The 15,043-nt window shown below is 71.0% G+C and overlaps 2 protein-coding genes across 4 annotated transcripts; one reads left to right on the top strand and one right to left on the bottom strand.

Moving 5' to 3' along the window:
• Positions 1 to 615: 615 nt before the first annotated feature.
• On the bottom strand, positions 616 to 9,933 carry TP53 (tumor protein p53). Of its 2 annotated transcripts, none has more exons than XM_064501066.1 (11): positions 9,816 to 9,933; positions 8,853 to 9,070; positions 8,710 to 8,761; positions 8,041 to 8,220; positions 6,636 to 6,822; positions 4,455 to 4,567; positions 3,608 to 3,717; positions 3,102 to 3,223; positions 2,496 to 2,575; positions 1,680 to 1,765; positions 616 to 1,145 (listed from the first exon to the last, which is right to left on the bottom strand). In XM_064501066.1, the coding sequence occupies exons 2-11, from the start codon at positions 8,918 to 8,920 to the stop codon at positions 1,055 to 1,057; spliced, it is 1,089 nt and encodes a 362-aa protein (XP_064357136.1). In that variant the 5' UTR covers positions 8,921 to 9,070; positions 9,816 to 9,933; the 3' UTR covers positions 616 to 1,054. The 2 variants fall into 2 exon arrangements, with proteins under 2 accessions (XP_064357136.1, XP_064357137.1); XM_064501067.1 differs by having other exon boundaries at positions 2,496 to 2,560.
• Positions 9,934 to 10,343: 410 nt separating this feature from the next.
• Positions 10,344 to 14,729, top strand: SLC16A13 (solute carrier family 16 member 13). 2 transcript variants are annotated; one of them, XM_064501064.1, is made up of 4 exons: positions 10,347 to 11,397; positions 12,130 to 12,273; positions 13,060 to 13,806; positions 14,470 to 14,729. In XM_064501064.1, exons 1-4 carry the CDS (start codon positions 11,202 to 11,204, stop codon positions 14,688 to 14,690), a joined length of 1,308 nt encoding a protein of 435 aa, XP_064357134.1. In that variant the 5' UTR covers positions 10,347 to 11,201; the 3' UTR covers positions 14,691 to 14,729. The 2 variants fall into 2 exon arrangements, with proteins under 2 accessions (XP_064357135.1, XP_064357134.1); XM_064501065.1 differs by lacking the exon at positions 12,130 to 12,273 and having other exon boundaries at positions 10,344 to 11,397.
• Positions 14,730 to 15,043: the final 314 nt, after the last annotated feature.

The following is a 15,043-nucleotide window of genomic DNA, read 5'->3' as shown; positions in this document are numbered from 1 at the left end:
CCTCCCCGACATCCTCCCCCCCCTCCATGACCCACATCCTGGCCGGGGGGGGGGGCAAATCCCCCCCGATCCCTCCTAATCCCTGCAGCCGCCAGATGGTTGCGGGGGGGGGCAGAAGGGGGGGGGGGGCGGCCGGACGCCTGGGCCCCTGGGACGCCTGGGCCCTTGGGGCGGGGGGGAAGATGCCTGGGTCCCTGGGGTGGTTCCCAGCCCCCCCCCCCCCCCGGACGCCTGGGCCCCCCCGGCACGTTTCAAGGTCGCGCCAAGGGGACGGAGGAATTTTTCCAGGCTGAGGCTTGGCAGGGCCCAGGCGTCCGGGGACTTTGGGGGGGGGGGGCACGGCTCGGAGCCATCCCCAGGGGCCCAGGTGTCCGGGGCGGGGGGAGGGGTCAGTGTCTCCAGGGAACATGGAGGGGAAATGGGGGTGGGGGGGCACCCAGTCACCCCCAAACTGGGATTCCTCCCCCCTTAAATCTGCCTCCCAAAACCACAGGATTTCCCCCCAAAATAAGCCCCCCCCCCCCACTGGGGTGTCCCTGACCCCCAAACTGGGACCCTCCCCAGTGCCCTCCCCCCCCCGCTCGCAGAAGCCCACGGGGTTCGGGGGGGGGGGGGGGCGGTACAAAACGAGGCAGTTTATTGTATAAAAAAAGCTTAAAAAAATCGCGCGGGGGGGGGGGAGTGCAGGGGGTGGAGCTTCGCCGAGGGGGCGGGGCTTCGCGCCCAGGGGGCGGAGCCAGCAGGGACAGCAGGGCAGGAACAGAACATTGCGGGGGGGGGGGGGCGAAGCAGTGAGGAGGGCGGGGCTTAGCATCAGGGGGCGGGGCTAGGGTGGAACATTAGCATGCAAGGGGCACAGCTAGGCAGGGGCGTGGCTAAGAGGGCGGGGGCGTGGCTAAGAGGGCAGGGGCGTGGCTTAACGGCACAGGGGCGTGGCAGGAACAGAGCCACACAGGGGCAGCAGTGAGCACAGGGAGGGGGGCGTGGCCCGGCCCGGCCCGGGGCGTGGTCTGCGCGGCAGGGGGCGTGGCCAGGCGCGGGGGGGCGGAGCCTGTCAGTCGGAGTCGGCGGCTTCGCCCTTGACCAGCAGCTTCTTGCCCGAGTGGGGCAGCGGCCCCTCCCCCCGCTCGCGGCGGGCCTTCACCCTGGGGGGGGGGGGGAACGGGGGGGGTCAGCGGGGGCCCAGGCATCCGGGGAGGCTCCCTGCCCCCCCTCCAATCCCCTGGGGGGCCCAGGTGTCCGGGGAGAAGCCCTGCACCCACCCACCACCCGGGGGCCCAGGCGTCCGGGCACCTCCACCCGCTCCCCCATGGCCACCCAGGGGCCCAGGCGTCCGGGGGAGGCTCCCTGAAGCCCCCTAACCCCCTGGGGGGCCCAGGCGTCCGGGGGAGGCTCCCTGAAGCCCCCTAACCCCCTGGGGGCCCAGGTGTCCGGGAAGGGGGGTGTCCCAGCTCCCACCCAGCCCCCCAAAGGACCCAGGCGTCCGGGGGTGTCCCCACCCACCCCCCGCCCCTCCACGGCTCCCCAGGGGCCCAGGCGTCCCCACCCGCTGCCCCCCACCCATGGACCCAGGCATCCAGGGAGAGATCCCCATTCAATCCACCCGGGGGCCCAGGTGTCCGGGAGCTCCCCTCCCCCCCCCCCACCCGCCCGTGGGGGCCCAGGCGTCCGGGACTCACGGCCTGGGCGGGCGCCCGGCGCCCTCGGCCGCCTCCAGCGCCTCGTTGATCTCCTTCAGCATCTCGTAGCGGCGGCGGCCCCGCACCTGCGGCGCCATCAGCGGGGCCCAGGCGTCCGGGAGCTGCCCCCCCCCCCATGGGGACACCCCCCCCTCAAATCCCCCCCACCCCCAAATTGCCCCCCGGGATCCCCAAACTGCCCCACAGGAACCCTGAACCCCCTTCCCCGGACCCCCTGCTCCCGGGGACCCAGGTGTCTGAGACCCCCCCCCAAATTGGGGACCCCCAACCCCCCCCCGGACTCCCCAACTGCCCCATGAGGACCCCCAAGCTCCTCCTGGACCCCCAAAATGCCCTCAGGGACCCCCCCAACACCCCTCCGGACCCCAAAACGGCTCCCCAAACCCCAAACTGCCCTCAGGGACCCCCCCAACACCCCTCCGGACCCCAAAACGGCTCCCCAAACTGCCCCTGGGACTCCCCAACACTCCTCTGGACCCCAAAATGGTTCCTTGGACCCCCAAGTTGCCCCCCTGAGACCCCCAAACACCCCTCCAGTCCCCAAAATGGCTCCCAGGATCCCAAAACTGTTCCTGGGACCCCCCTGACACCCCTCCGGACCCCAAAATGGCTCCCAGACTCCAAAACTGCCCCCTGAACCCCCAAACTGCCCCATGGAAACCCCCAATCCCCCACGGCCCCCCCCAAGCACCCTGCATGGCCCCTCCACTCCCCCTAACTGCCCCCCCCATGGCCGCTGCCCCCCCCCCAGAGCCCCTCCCCCCGCCCAGAGGGGCCCAGGCGTCCGGGGCGCACCTGCAGGAGGAAGACCTCAGCGTCGGGGCTCAGCACCCGCTTCTTGGAGCTCTCGGGGGCCTCAGCTGGGGGTGTCAGTGCTTGGGGGGGGAGGATGGGACCCACGCGTCCGGGGGGCCCAGGCGTCCGGGAACCCCCCCTGCTCCCAGGGGCCCAGGCGTCCGGGGGGCCCAGGCGTCCAGGAACCCCCTGCTCCCGGGGGGCCCAGGTGTCCAGCCCCGCCTCCCCAAGCTCCTCCCCTTTATCACACCTCAGGAGCCCGCCCACCAAGGCCACACCCTCTTTGTGGCCACTCCCCCTTTACCCCACCAGGCTCCGCCCCCACCTCCTCCCCACCAGGCTCCATTGGCCCCACCCACAAATTAGCCACGCCCCCTCCACTCTACCCCCCCCCCCGGGCCCTGCTGCTGCTTGGCCCCGCCCCCACCTCCCTTAGCCCCGCCCTGGTTCTCTTAGCCCCGCCCCTGCCCTCTTAGCCCCACCCACACCACCCTCAGCTCTGCCCCCACCTCCCCTTGCCCCTGGCCTCACCTTGGCCCCGCCCCCAGCTCTTGGCCCCGCCCTCACCCCAGGGCCCCACCCCCACCACCCCAGCCCCGCCCTCACCTCGCTTGGCCCCGCCCTTGGCCCCGCCCTTCTTCCGGAAGTTTTCCTCCTCCGTCTTGCGGTCGCGGCCGGGGCAGGCGCAGACCCGGACCTCGAAGCAGCGGCGCCCCAGCAGCTCCCCCCTGCGGCGGCCGTCAGGGGCCCAGGCGTCCGGGGGGCCCAGGCGTCCGGGATCTGCCCCCCCACACCCCCCCGTCCAGGCGGCCCAGGCATCTGGAGATCTGCTCCCCCCCCCACCACCACCCTCAGGGGACCCAGGTGTCTGGGGGGACCCAGGTGTCCGGGACCCACCCCCCCCTGCCCCCCCAGGGACCCAGGCGTCCGGGGATCCACCCTGTATCCCTGGGGACCCAGGCGTCCGGGGGACCCTACTCCCCCCCACCCCAGAGGACCCAGGCGTCCGGGAGGCCCCTCTTCCCTGGCAGACCCAGGCGTCCGGGACCCCCCCACCCCTGTCCCGGGGGGCCCAGGCATCCGGGGGGGCCCAGGCATCCGGGGGTCCTCACCCGGGGTCCTCCAGGGTGAGGATGGCGAGGATCGGCCGCCTGTTCATACCCCCCATGCACGAGCTGTTGCACATGAAGTTGTAGAGCACCGTGGTGCAGTCCGAGCCCACCTGCGGGGAGGCTGTTAGGGGGGGCGGGCACCCCCTGACCCCCCCAGGGACCCCAAAACTCTCCTTGCGCTTCCTCAGCAACCCCCGAAGCTCCTCAGGGACCCCAAAACCCACCTCAAGCCCCCAAACACCCTCAGGTACCCCCAAAACCCTTCTCAGAGACCCCAAAACCCACCTCTGGGACCCCAAAAACCCACCCTGAGCCCCCAAACGCCCCCAGGAACCCCCCAAGCTCTCCTCAGGGACCCCAAAACCCACCTCAAGGACCCCCAAAACCCACCCCAAGCCCCCAAACACCCCCTGGAACCCCCCAAACTCTTCTCAGGGACCCCAGAAGCCCACCCTAAGCCCCCAAACACCCCCAGGAACGCCCAAGACCCCCCAAGAACCCCAAAACCTCCCCAAGAACCCTAAAACCTCCCCAAGAACCCCCAAACACTCTCAGGGACCCCCCAAAACCCTTAGAAACGCCCAAAACTCAGCCAGGGCCCCAAAACACTCTCAAGAACCCCCCCAAACCTCCCCAGGGACCCCAAAACCCCCTTGGGAACCCCAACACCCCCCTCAAGCCCCCCAACACCTCCCCAGGTGGGGGTGACGCCGGTTCGGGGGTACCGGGGTGGATGTCCGGGGGGGTCAGGGGCGCGGGGGGGCGGCGGGGCCGGGTGTCCGGGGGGGTTCGGGGGTGCGGGGGGGTGTCCCCGGGGCGGCAGCACTACACCCCGGGGCGGCGGTACCTCCGGCGGTTCGTAGGGCACCGAGACGCTGTGGCGCTTGGTGGTCTCGTCGTCGTGGTAGCGGGCCTGGGGGTTGCCCTCGACGCGGATGAGGTGCTGGGCCGGGGCCAGGCCTGCGCGGGGTCCTGAGCCCTCGGTACCCCCGAGGACCCCCCGGGACCCTCGAGGACCCCCAAGTACCCCCCAATACTGCCCCGATTGCTTCAAATACTCCAAACTACCCCTAAAATACCCCCACACTGTCCCAAGTACTCCCAAATACACCCCAAACACCCCCATACCACCAAATATTTCTCTGTCTGCCCCAAGTACCCCCCAAATACCCCCAGGTACACCCAAACTGTCTCAAATACTCCCCAAATACCCCCCCCAAACTGCCCCAAATACCCCCAAGTATCCCCAGATACTCCTCAAACTGCCTTGAGTACCCCCCAAATACCCCCAAGTACACCCAAACTGCCCCAAGTACTCCCTAAGTACCCCCAGGTACCCCCCAAGCTGCTTTGAGTACCCCCCCCAAATACCCCCAAACTGTCCCAAGTACTGCCTAAGTACCCCCAGATACTCCCCAAGCTGCCCCAAGTCCCCCCCAAGTAACCCCAGGTACCCCCCCAACTGCCTTGAGTACTCCTCAAATACTCTCAGGTACCCCCAAATATCCAGATGCCCCCAGCCATCCCCCAACTGCCCCCAACCACCCCCTTGGTACCCCCCTGGCCCCCCCAAATTCTCCCAAGTGCCCCCAGATCCCTCCCAACCACCCTAACACATCCCCCAGCTACCCCAGAGCCCCCCAATTGCCCCCAGACACCCCCAATTGTCCCAACCACCCCCCAGATGCCCCCAAGTGCCACCAGATGCCCCCAACCACCCCTGTGATACCCTCCTGACCCCCCAACTTCTCCCAGTTGCCCCCAGACCCCCTCTAATTGCCCCCAGCTACCCCACAGATACCCCCAATCACCCCCCAGATGCCCCCAGACCCCAACTATCCCCCAGATACCCCCAAACACCCCCGTGATGCTCCCAAACACCCCCCTGATGCCCCCAAGTGCCTCCAATTGCCCCCAGACCCCCCCAACCACCCCTCTGATGTCCCCAACCACCCCCCAGATGCTCCCACGTGCCTCCAGACCCCCCCAACCACCCCCCAGATGCCCCCAACCACCCCTTAAATGCCCCCAAGTGCCTCCGGATGCCCCCAGCCACCCCCTAGATGCCCCCAGACCCCCCCAACCACCCCCCTGATACCTCCAAGTGCCTCCGGATGCCCCCAGCCACCCCCTAGATGCCCCCAGACCCCCCCAACCACCCCCCTGATGCCTCCAAGTGCCTCCGGATGCCCCCAGCCACCCCCTAGATGCCCCCAGACCCCCCCAACCACCCCCCGATGCCCCCAAGTGCCTCCCGATGCCCCCAGCCACCACCCAGATGCCCCCAGACCCCCCCAACCACCCCCCGATGCCCTCAAGTGCCTCCCGATGCCCCCAACCACCCCCCAGATGCCCCCAGACCCCCCCAACCACCCCCCGATGCCCTCAAGTGCCTCCCGATGCCCCCAACCACCCCCCAGATGCCCCCAGACCCCCCCAACTATCCCCCAGATACCCCCAAACACCCCCGTGATGCTCCCAAACACCCCCCTGATGCCCCCAAGTGCCTCCAATTGCCCCCAGACCCCCCCAACCACCCCTCTGATGTCCCCAACCACCCCCCAGATGCTCCCACGTGCCTCCAGACCCCCCCAACCACCCCCCAGATGCCCCCAACCACCCCTCAGATGCCCCCAGCCACCCCCTAGATGCCCCCAGACCCCCCCAACCACCCCCCGATGCCCCCAAGTGCCTCCCGATGCCCCCAACCACCACCCAGATGCCCCCAGACCCCCCCAACCACCCCCCGATGCCCTCAAGTGCCTCCCGATGCCCCCAACCACCCCCCAGATGCCCCCAGACCCCCCCAACCACCCCCCGATGCCCTCAAGTGCCTCCCGATGCCCCCAGCCACCACCCAGATGCCCCCAGACCCCCCCAACCACCCCCCTGATGCCCCCAAGTGCCTCCAGATGCCCCCAACCACCCCCTAGATGCCCCCGGACCCCCCCAACCACCCCCCGATGCCCCCGGACCCCCCCCACACCCCCCAAGCACCCCGCTCCCACCGCCGGGGGGGGGTGCTGACCGTCGCCGGGGGGGCCGCAGCGCTCGTGGTGGGGGCAGCGACGCACCACCTCGGCCAGGTGCTCCGACTTCTTGTAGACGGCGGCGGCGCGGAGGCGGGTGCCGGGGGGCGGCGGGGCCCCCACGCGCACCTGCACGGGGCAGGGCTTGGCCAGCTGGCAGTACAGCTTGTTCAGCTCCGGCGAGTACTGCGCGAGCCCCCGTCAGCGCCCGGACGCCTGGGCCCCTTGCCCGGACGCCTGGGAACCGCCCCGGATGCCTGGGAACCGCTCCGGACGCCTGGGACCCCCCAGACACCCTGGGATCCCAATCCCGGCCGCCTGGGAACCGCCCCGGACGCCTGGGAACCCCCAGACACCCTGGGATCCCAATCCCGGACGCCTGGGATCCGCCCCGGACGCCTGGGACCCCAATCCCGGACGCCTGGGACCCCCAGACACCCTGGGATCCCAATCCCGGACGCCTGGGACCCACCCCCAGACACCTGGGACCCCCCGGAAGCCTGGGATCCCCCGGAAGCCCTGGGACCCCAATCCTGGACGCCTGGGAGCCACCCCCAGATGCCTGGGACCCACTGGGGGCCTGGGACCCCCGCCCACACGCCTGGGACCCCCCTGGACGCCTGGGACCCCTGTCCGGACGCCTGGGACCCCCCAGACACCCTAGGACCCCAATCCCGGATGCCCTGGGACCCCAATCCCGAACCCGCCCTGGACACCTGGGACCCACCCGGACGCCCTGAGACCCCGACCCCAGACGCCTGGGACCCGCTGGGGGCCTGGGACCCCTGCCCACACGCCTGGGACCCCCCCGGATGCCCTGGGACCCCAACCCCAGATGCCTGGGACCTGCCCCGGACGCCTGGGACCCACCCAGATGCCTGGGACCCCCACCCGCATGCCTGGGACCTGCTAGGACCCCCACCGCAGATGCCTGGGCCCCACCCGGACACCTGGGACCCCCGTCCTGGACACCTGAGCCCCCGCCCGGATGCCTGGGCCCCGCTGGGACCCCCACCCAGATGCCTGCGACCCACCCGGATGCCTGGGACCCTCGTCCTGGACACCTGGGACCTGCCTGGATGCCCAGGACCCCCACCCGGACGCCCGAGACCCCCGCCCCGGACACCTGGGACCCGCTGGGGGCCTGCTGGGGGGCCACTCGGACACCTGGGACCCCCTGGGGACCCACCCGGACGTCTGGGTCCCCTCCGGGACAGCTGGGACCCACCTAGGACCCCTCCCGGACACCTGGGCCCTGGCCTGGACACCCAAGTCCCCATTCCAGACACAAAGATCCCTCCCCTGGATGCCTGGGTCCCCCCTCCCGGATGCCTGGCCCCCCCTGGACGCCCGGGTCCCCCCCGGATGCCTGGGCCCCCCCCCCGGACGCCTGGGCCCGCTTACGGTGCAGGTGACGGACTTGGCGGTGCCGGACTGCAGGAAGCCGAGGCGGAAGTCGTAGCGGCCGCCGTAGTCCTCGGTGGAGGGCACCAGCGGGGGGGCCCGGACGCCGGGGTCCCGTGGGGGGGCCACCGCCGCCGCCGCAGTGGGCACCGCGGGGGGCAGCGCCAGGGCCGACGGCTCCTGCGGGGCAGCGTCAGGGCACCCGGACGCCTGGGCCCCCCACGCGGGCCTGCCCGGACACCTGAGACCTCGCTGGGGGGCGCCCGGACGCCTGGGCCCCCTGGGAGAAGGGAGGTGGGGGGGGGCTCCCGGACGCCTGGGTCCTTTTGGGAAGGGGCTTCTGTGTCCCTTTGGAAGGGGGCTCCCGGACGCCTGGGCCCCCCAGGAGAAAGGAGGTGGGGTGGGCTCCTGGACGCCTGGGCCCCTTTGGGAGGGGGCTCCCGGATGCCTGGGCCCCCCGGGAGAAGGAGGGGGGGTCTCCCGGACACCTGGGTCCCTTTGGGAGGGGGCTTCTAGGTCCCTTTGGGAGGGGGCACCCAGACGCCTGGGCCCCCCAGGAGAAGGGAGGTGGGGGGGGTTCCCGGGGGCCTCTCCCCGGATGCCTGGGCCCCCGGGGCAGGGTGCAGGTGGTATCTCCCGGACGCCTGGGCCCCCGGGGGGGGCACTTACCCAGGGGGGCGGCTCATCAGGGAGGGGCAGCGAGTGCATGTTATCAGGGAGCCTGGGGGGGGGACACCGGGAGGTCAGAGGTCGCCGAGGCGGCCCTGCCCCCCCCACCGCCGCCTCCCCGGACGCCTGGGCCCCTCGCTCACATGTTCCAGAGGTCGAGGAAGCCCTCGGAGAGCGGCGCCTCCAGCAGCGGCTCCAGCTCCTCCGCCATGGCCGTCCCGGACGCCTGGGCCCTCGGCAGCGGCGCCCGGACGCCTGGGTCCTCGGTGATGGGGGCGGCGCCCGGACGCCTGGGCCCTCAGCAGGGAAGGGGGGCAGCAGCCGCTAGAGGTCACAGCAAGGCCCCGGACGCCTGGGCCCCCTGCGGAGAGAGCAGAGAGAACAGTTAGAGCAGCAGCACCCGGACGCCTGGGCCCCCCTGGGGATGGGGATCCTGGACGCCTGGGCCCCCATAGGAATGGGAGGAGGAGAGAGAGGATCCCCCCCCACCACCAGACACCTGGGTCCCCGGGGGGGGGGCACATGGGGGCGTGGCCTCCGGAAGCCCCGCTCTCCCGGGCCCCGCCCCCGTTGCCAGGCAACGCCCCCCTCTTCTGCAGGGCGGGGGGGGGAGAGATGAGGCAAAACCCGCCCGGATTGGACAAATTCTGCCTGGCCCCGCCCACGGCAGGGGGGGCGGTTTAGGCAAGTTTGGGGGGGGGGAAAGAAGCGACCCCCCCCCCCCCGAATCCCCCCCCAGGGGACCCAGGAGTCCGGGTGACCCCGAAGGGACCCAGGCATCAGGGACCCTCCCCTCCCACAAATGGGACCCAGGGGTCCGAGAGGGGCCCAGGCGTCCGAGACCCCCCCCAAAGGGGACCCAGGCGTCCGGGGCTCTCCCCTCCCCCAAAAGGGACCCAGGCGTCCGAGACGCCCCCTAGTACAGAGCCCCAGAGGGGGCCCAGGCTTCCGAGAGGGGCCCAGGCGTCCGGGACGCTCCCCTCCCCCATTAAACAGCCCCCCCAAAAGGGACCCAGGCGTCCGGGGCTCGCCCTTTAAGCCCCCCCCCCGAGGGGCCCAGGCGTCCCCCCTCCCCGAAGGGCCCAGGCGTCCGGGGGCTCCGGTACCTCCCGCTCGGCGCCCGCCGCCGCTGCACGCGCTGGGGAATCCCCCGTCCCGCCCCGGCATGCCCCGCGCGGGCGGGCGCGCTGCCCGCGCCGCCATCTTGGCTCAGGGCAAGAGGCCGGGCAGAGCGGGATGGGGGCGGGGGGGGAGCCGGACGCCTGGGCCCATTGGTGGGGAGGGGGGAGGAGTCACGCACCCCCCATGGACGAGGGGGCCCAGGCGTCCGGCCCCACAGCCCGCTCTGGGCTCCTTTAAGGGCTTCGCGGCCTAGTCCGCCAAGGCCCCGCCGTCACCATGGCAACGCGCCGGAACTTCCTCCCCCGCGGGGCTCTTCCCGCCGGCACCTCTCTATGGTGCGGCTGCGCCGTTGCCGTGGAGACGCGCCCGAGTCCCCGCCCTCCTCTGGTCCCTTCCCGCCCGCGCGCTCTATGGTCGGGCGCTGCTCGGTCCTCCAGCGTCTCCTGGCGGCCGCGGGCGGGGCCCCCCCCCCGGACGCCTGGGCCCCTCCTGGGGAGGGGGCGCGGGGGGGGGGGGCAGGCGTCCGGGCGCCCTACCTCCCCCCCCGGCCGGGCCCGGGCGCCCTTTGCCCCCAGGAGGAATCATTAACGGGGGGGGGGGGTGGATCATTAACAGGGGCCGAGAGGGCCCAGGCGTCCGGGTGACCTCCCCCCCCCACCGCCGCAGGGACCCAGGCGTCCGGGCCCTTTGCTCTAACCACTAGGCCTCATTCCACCACCCCCACAGGGACCCAGGCGTCCGGGTGCTCCCCTCTGCCCCCCCCCCCAGGGGGCCCAGGCGTCCCGGCCAGGCCGGACTTCGCCCCCCGCCCCTCCCCCAGGGCTGGTGGCCCGGGGCCAGCGGGAGCCACCGTCCCCCCCCCCCCGCAGCCTCCGCTTGAGCCAGGTAGGGACGGGGGCCCCGGACGCCTGGGCCCCTCCCCGCTCGGGGTGGGGGGGGCACGTGGCCCGGACGCCTGGGCCCCTCTCCTGGGCGGGGGTTTGGGCCTGGACCCCGGCGGGAGGGGAGGGGTGGGTTAGAGCGGGGCCCCCAGATGCCTGGGTCCCGTGACCAGGACGCCTGGGCCCCTCGTCCCAAACTCCCGGGTCCCTCGTCATGGCCAACTTAGGTCCCTCATCCCGGACGCCTGGGCCCCTTGTCCTGAACTCCCGGGTCCCTCATCATGGCCAGCTTAGGTCCCTCATCCCGGACGCCTGGGCCCCTCGTCCCAGACGCCTGGGCCCGTCATCCCGGACTCCTGGGTCCCTCGTCCCGGTCTCCTGGGCCCCTCATCCCAAACGCCTGAATCCCCTGGCCCGGATGCCCGGGGGTCCCTCATCCCGGACTCCTGGGCCCCCCGGGCGCCCGGTGGCAGGCGGCTCGCGCAGGCCATGGGGGCGCCGGGGCCCCCGGACGGCGGCTGGGGCTGGGCCGTCGTCGCCGGCGCCTTCGTGCAGTCGGCGCTCGTCTTCGGCGTCATCCGCTCGCTCGGCGTCTTCGTCGCCGCCTTTGCGGGGGCCTTCGGGGCGCCGGCCGGCGGCGTCTCCTGGGTGGCCTCGCTGGGCATCGCCGTGCTCCAGCTCGGTGGTGAGCACCCGCTGGGGGCACTGGGAGCACTGGGAGCGCCCTTCCCCACTGCCCCAGGGTCCCTGTTCCACAAGCGAGGGGCATTTGGGGCAACTGGGAGGCACTGGGAGCCCCTTCCCCCATTGCCCCGAGCTCCCCATCCCACCAGGAAGGGGGATTTGGGGCAACTGGGAGCACTGGGAGCCCCTTCCCCCATTGCCCCGAGCTCCCCATCCCACCAGTAAGGGGGATTTGGGGCCATCGGGGGGCACTGGGAGCGCTGGAAGCCCCCTCTGCATTGCCCCAGGGTCCTCATTCCAGCACAAAGGGGCAACTGGGGGGCACTGGGAGCACTGGGAGCCTCTTTCCCCATTGCCTTGAGCTCCCCATCCCACCAGTAAGGGGGATTTGGGGCCACCGGGGGGGGCACTGGGAGCACTGGGACCCCTCTCCCCATTGCCCCAGGATCCCTGTCCCACCAGTAAGGGGGTTTTAGGGCAACTGGGGGGCACTGGGAGCACTGGGTCCCCCTTCTCCATTCCCCAAGGTCCCTCTCCCACCACTAAGGGGCACTGGGAGCACTGGCATCCCCCCTCCCCATTCGCCCACGTCCGCATCCCACCACTAAGGAGCACTGGGGGCAACTTGGGGCACTGGGAGCACTGGGATCCCTCTTCCAAATCCCCCCAGGCTCCCAGTCCCACCAATAAGGGGCACTGGGATGCCCCTTACCCAGCCCCTCCGTCCCGCCAGGCCCCCTGGGCAGCACCCTGAGCACCTGCTTCGGCACCCGCCCCGTGGTCATGGCCGGCGGCTTCCTCTCGGGGCTGGGGCTCTTCCTGGGCGCCTTCGCCACCCGCCTGGCCCACCTCTACCTCAGCGTGGGGCTGCTGGCGGGTAGGGAGCAAGGGCTGCTGGGACGGCGCCCGGGGAGGTGGTGGTGGGCCCTTGGGTCACCTAGAATGTGCCGGGACGTTGGAGGAGGGAGCAGGAGCGGAGGGAGTTGGGTGACCTAGAACCTGTGGGACGTTGGCTGGAGGACGGGGTGCAAAGGGACGTTGGGTGACCTAGAACAGCACCAGGATAGTGGGCGAGGGCTGGGGAGCAAGGGGACTGGGGGCACCTAGAACGTGTGGGACATCAGCCAAGGACTGGGGCACAAGGGAGCTTAGGTCACCTGGAACGTGCCACAACAACGGCCAAGGGAGGAGCACCAGGGGCCGTTGGGGGACCTAGAACGTGCCGTGCCAACAGCCAATGGCTGGGAGCAAGGCGAGTAGGGTAACCTAGACCATACCACGATGACATCCAAGGGCCAGGCCACCAAGGGCCATTGGGAGACCTAGAACATGCCAGGACATTGCCCAAGGACTGGGGTCCATCCAGCTAGGGGAGCTGGATGACCTAGAACGTGCCATGCCAGCAGCCAAAGGAGGGGCATGAAGGGCCATTGGGTGACCTAGAACCCACGAGGACAACAGCCAAGGCAGGGATGCAAGGAGGCCGTTGGGTGACCTAGAACCCTCGAGGACAACAGCCAAGGCAGGGATGCAAGGAGGCCGTTGGGTGACCTAGAACCTGCGAGGACAACAGCCAAGGCAGGACCACAAAGGGGCCGTTGGGTGACCTAGACCACGCCGCGCGAGGCCCCGGGGTGCCGGCGACCGCCCGCTCTCCCCGCAGGCCTGGGCTGGGCGCTGGTGTTCACGCCCTCGCTGGCGGCCGTGGGCCGTTACTTCACGTCGCGGCGGGCCCTGGCCACGGGGCTGGCAGTGTCGGGCGCCAGCGTCGCCTCCTTCGCCCTGGGGCCCCTGGCGCAGCTGCTGATGGAGGCCTACGGCTGGCGGGGGGCCCTGCTGCTGCTGGCCGCCATCTCCCTCAACCTGGTGGCCACGGGGGCCCTGCTGCGGCCGCTGGTGCTCCCCGGCGAGGCGGCAACACCGCGGGGGCCCCGGTGCCGCCCGGCGCCGCCCCGGCTCCTCCGCCACGGCCCCTTCGTCCGCTACGTCCTGGCCTTCGTCCTGGTGGACGCTGGCTACTACGTGCCCTACGTCCACGCCGTGGGGCGGGCCCGCGAGCTGGGCTGCGACGAGTACCGGGCCGCCTTGGTGACATCGGCGGCGGCGGCGGCCGACGGCGGCGGCCGCGTCTTCGCCGGCTGGTTGGCCGCCCGGCCCGGCGCCCGCTTGCTGCGGCACCTCTTCGCCTGGGCCTTCCTCACGGGGCTGGCCCTCCTCCTCCTCCCGCTGGGCACCTCCTACGCCGGCCTGCTGGCCCTGGCGCTGGGCTACGGGTTCTGCGCCGGCGCTGTCGTGCCCCTCCAGTTCTCCGCCGTGGCCGAGATCGTCGGCGCCGGGCGCCTCCTCCACGCCATCGGCCTCATGCAGATGTTCGAGAGCCTCGGCTCGCTGCTGGGCGCCCCGCTCGCCGGTACGGCCCGCTGGAAGCCTCCCTTCCTGCCCCAACGTGCCTCTGTCCTGCTGGGGGGATGATGGCGGGGTTGGGTGACCTAGAACCGGGCCCGTGGCGCACCTGGAGCCTGGTTGGGGGAGGCTTTTCCCACCTCTGTGGCTCCCTGGGAGAGGGTGGATCATGGCGGGGTTGGGTGACCTAGGACCAGGCACGTGGTGCACCTAGAACCCAACTGGGGGGTGCATTTCCCACCCTCGTGGCTCACCAGGTGGGGAATGGATCATGGCGGGGTTGGGTGACCTAGAACCAAGCACTTGGTGCGCCTAAAACCTGGTCTCGGGTTTCATTTCCATCATTTTAGGTCATCGAGAAACACCAATGACATACAGTGGGGTTGGGTGACCTAGAACGAGGCTGCACAAGGGCAAGGTCCCCCCAGGGGTGCTGGGTTTTGGCTGTTCCTGGTTCTAGATGCCCCAAGCGTTGTCTTAGCCCAAGGGAGGGCTGAGGAGGTTGCTGTGGGCGTGGCTATGTCGCATGTTCTTGGTCACCCAACCGTTCTGGCCACCTGTTCATGCGGCTCTAGGTGCCTCGACCTCCACGTTCTCAGTCACTCAACAGCCCTAGGTTCTAGGTGCCCCATGGCGGGCGGTGAGGTCACCCAACCGTCCTCCGCTGCAGGTTGGCTGCGGGACCTGATGGGGAACTACACGGTCTCCTTCATCGCCGCCGGCGCCTTCCTCGTGGCCGGCAGCCTCCTCCTCCTCACCCTCCCCGGCTTCTTCGGCACCTCCCCGGGCTCCGGCGGCAAAGAGGAGAGTCACGACCCGGCGGCCCCAACCCCTGGAGGCCCCGAGGCCGCAGCGGGCCCCCCTGTGCCGGGAGGCCCCGGGGTGATCTAGAACCAGCTACGTTAAACCCGCTGCTCTCTGCAAAGCTCGGCCCGGGGTCCTCTCCCTCCTTCGGCACCGTGGGGCAGGGGGATGGGAAGGGGGCAGACGAGGGGTGGGGCGGGTACATTGCTGGCCCGACCAGGGCCTGGTCTAGGTAACATGTTGGGGGGGTCAATTCCAGCTTGCTCAAGCGGGGTCTAGGTAACACATCGGGGAGCCGGTTCTAGGTGACTCAGTCAGGGCCTGGTCTAAGTAACGCATCAGGGAACTGGTTCTAGCTGACCCAATCAGGGCCTGGTCTAAGCAACGCATTGGGAAGGTCAGTTCTAGGTTACCCAATCAGGCCCTGTTCTAGGTAACGC

This window comes from Dromaius novaehollandiae, chromosome 32, assembly GCF_036370855.1.
Source record: "Dromaius novaehollandiae isolate bDroNov1 chromosome 32, bDroNov1.hap1, whole genome shotgun sequence".
Taxonomy (NCBI): Eukaryota; Metazoa; Chordata; class Aves; order Casuariiformes; family Dromaiidae; genus Dromaius; species Dromaius novaehollandiae.
The sequence above is the reverse complement of the archived record's forward strand: the minus strand, read 5'-3'. Positions and strand labels throughout refer to the sequence as shown.

Coding starts and splice junctions, on each gene's coding strand:
- SLC16A13 (XM_064501064.1), top strand. CDS start 11,202: ATGGGGGCGCCGGGGCCCCCGGACGGCGGCTGGGGCTGGGCCGTCGTC. Junction 11,398..12,129: donor CGCCGTGCTCCAGCTCGGTG/GTGAGCACCCGC, acceptor CCGTCCCGCCAG/GCCCCCTGGGCAGCACCCTG. Junction 13,807..14,469: donor GCTGGGCGCCCCGCTCGCCG/GTACGGCCCGCT, acceptor CCTCCGCTGCAG/GTTGGCTGCGGGACCTGATG.
- TP53 (XM_064501066.1), bottom strand. CDS start 8,920: ATGGCGGAGGAGCTGGAGCCGCTGCTGGAGGCGCCGCTCTCCGAGGGC. Junction 6,823..8,040: donor CCAAGTCCGTCACCTGCACC/GTAAGCGGGCCC, acceptor GGGCTCGCGCAG/TACTCGCCGGAGCTGAACAA. Junction 1,146..1,679: donor GCCGGGCGCCCGCCCAGGCC/GTGAGTCCCGGA, acceptor CCCCCCCCCCAG/GGTGAAGGCCCGCCGCGAGC.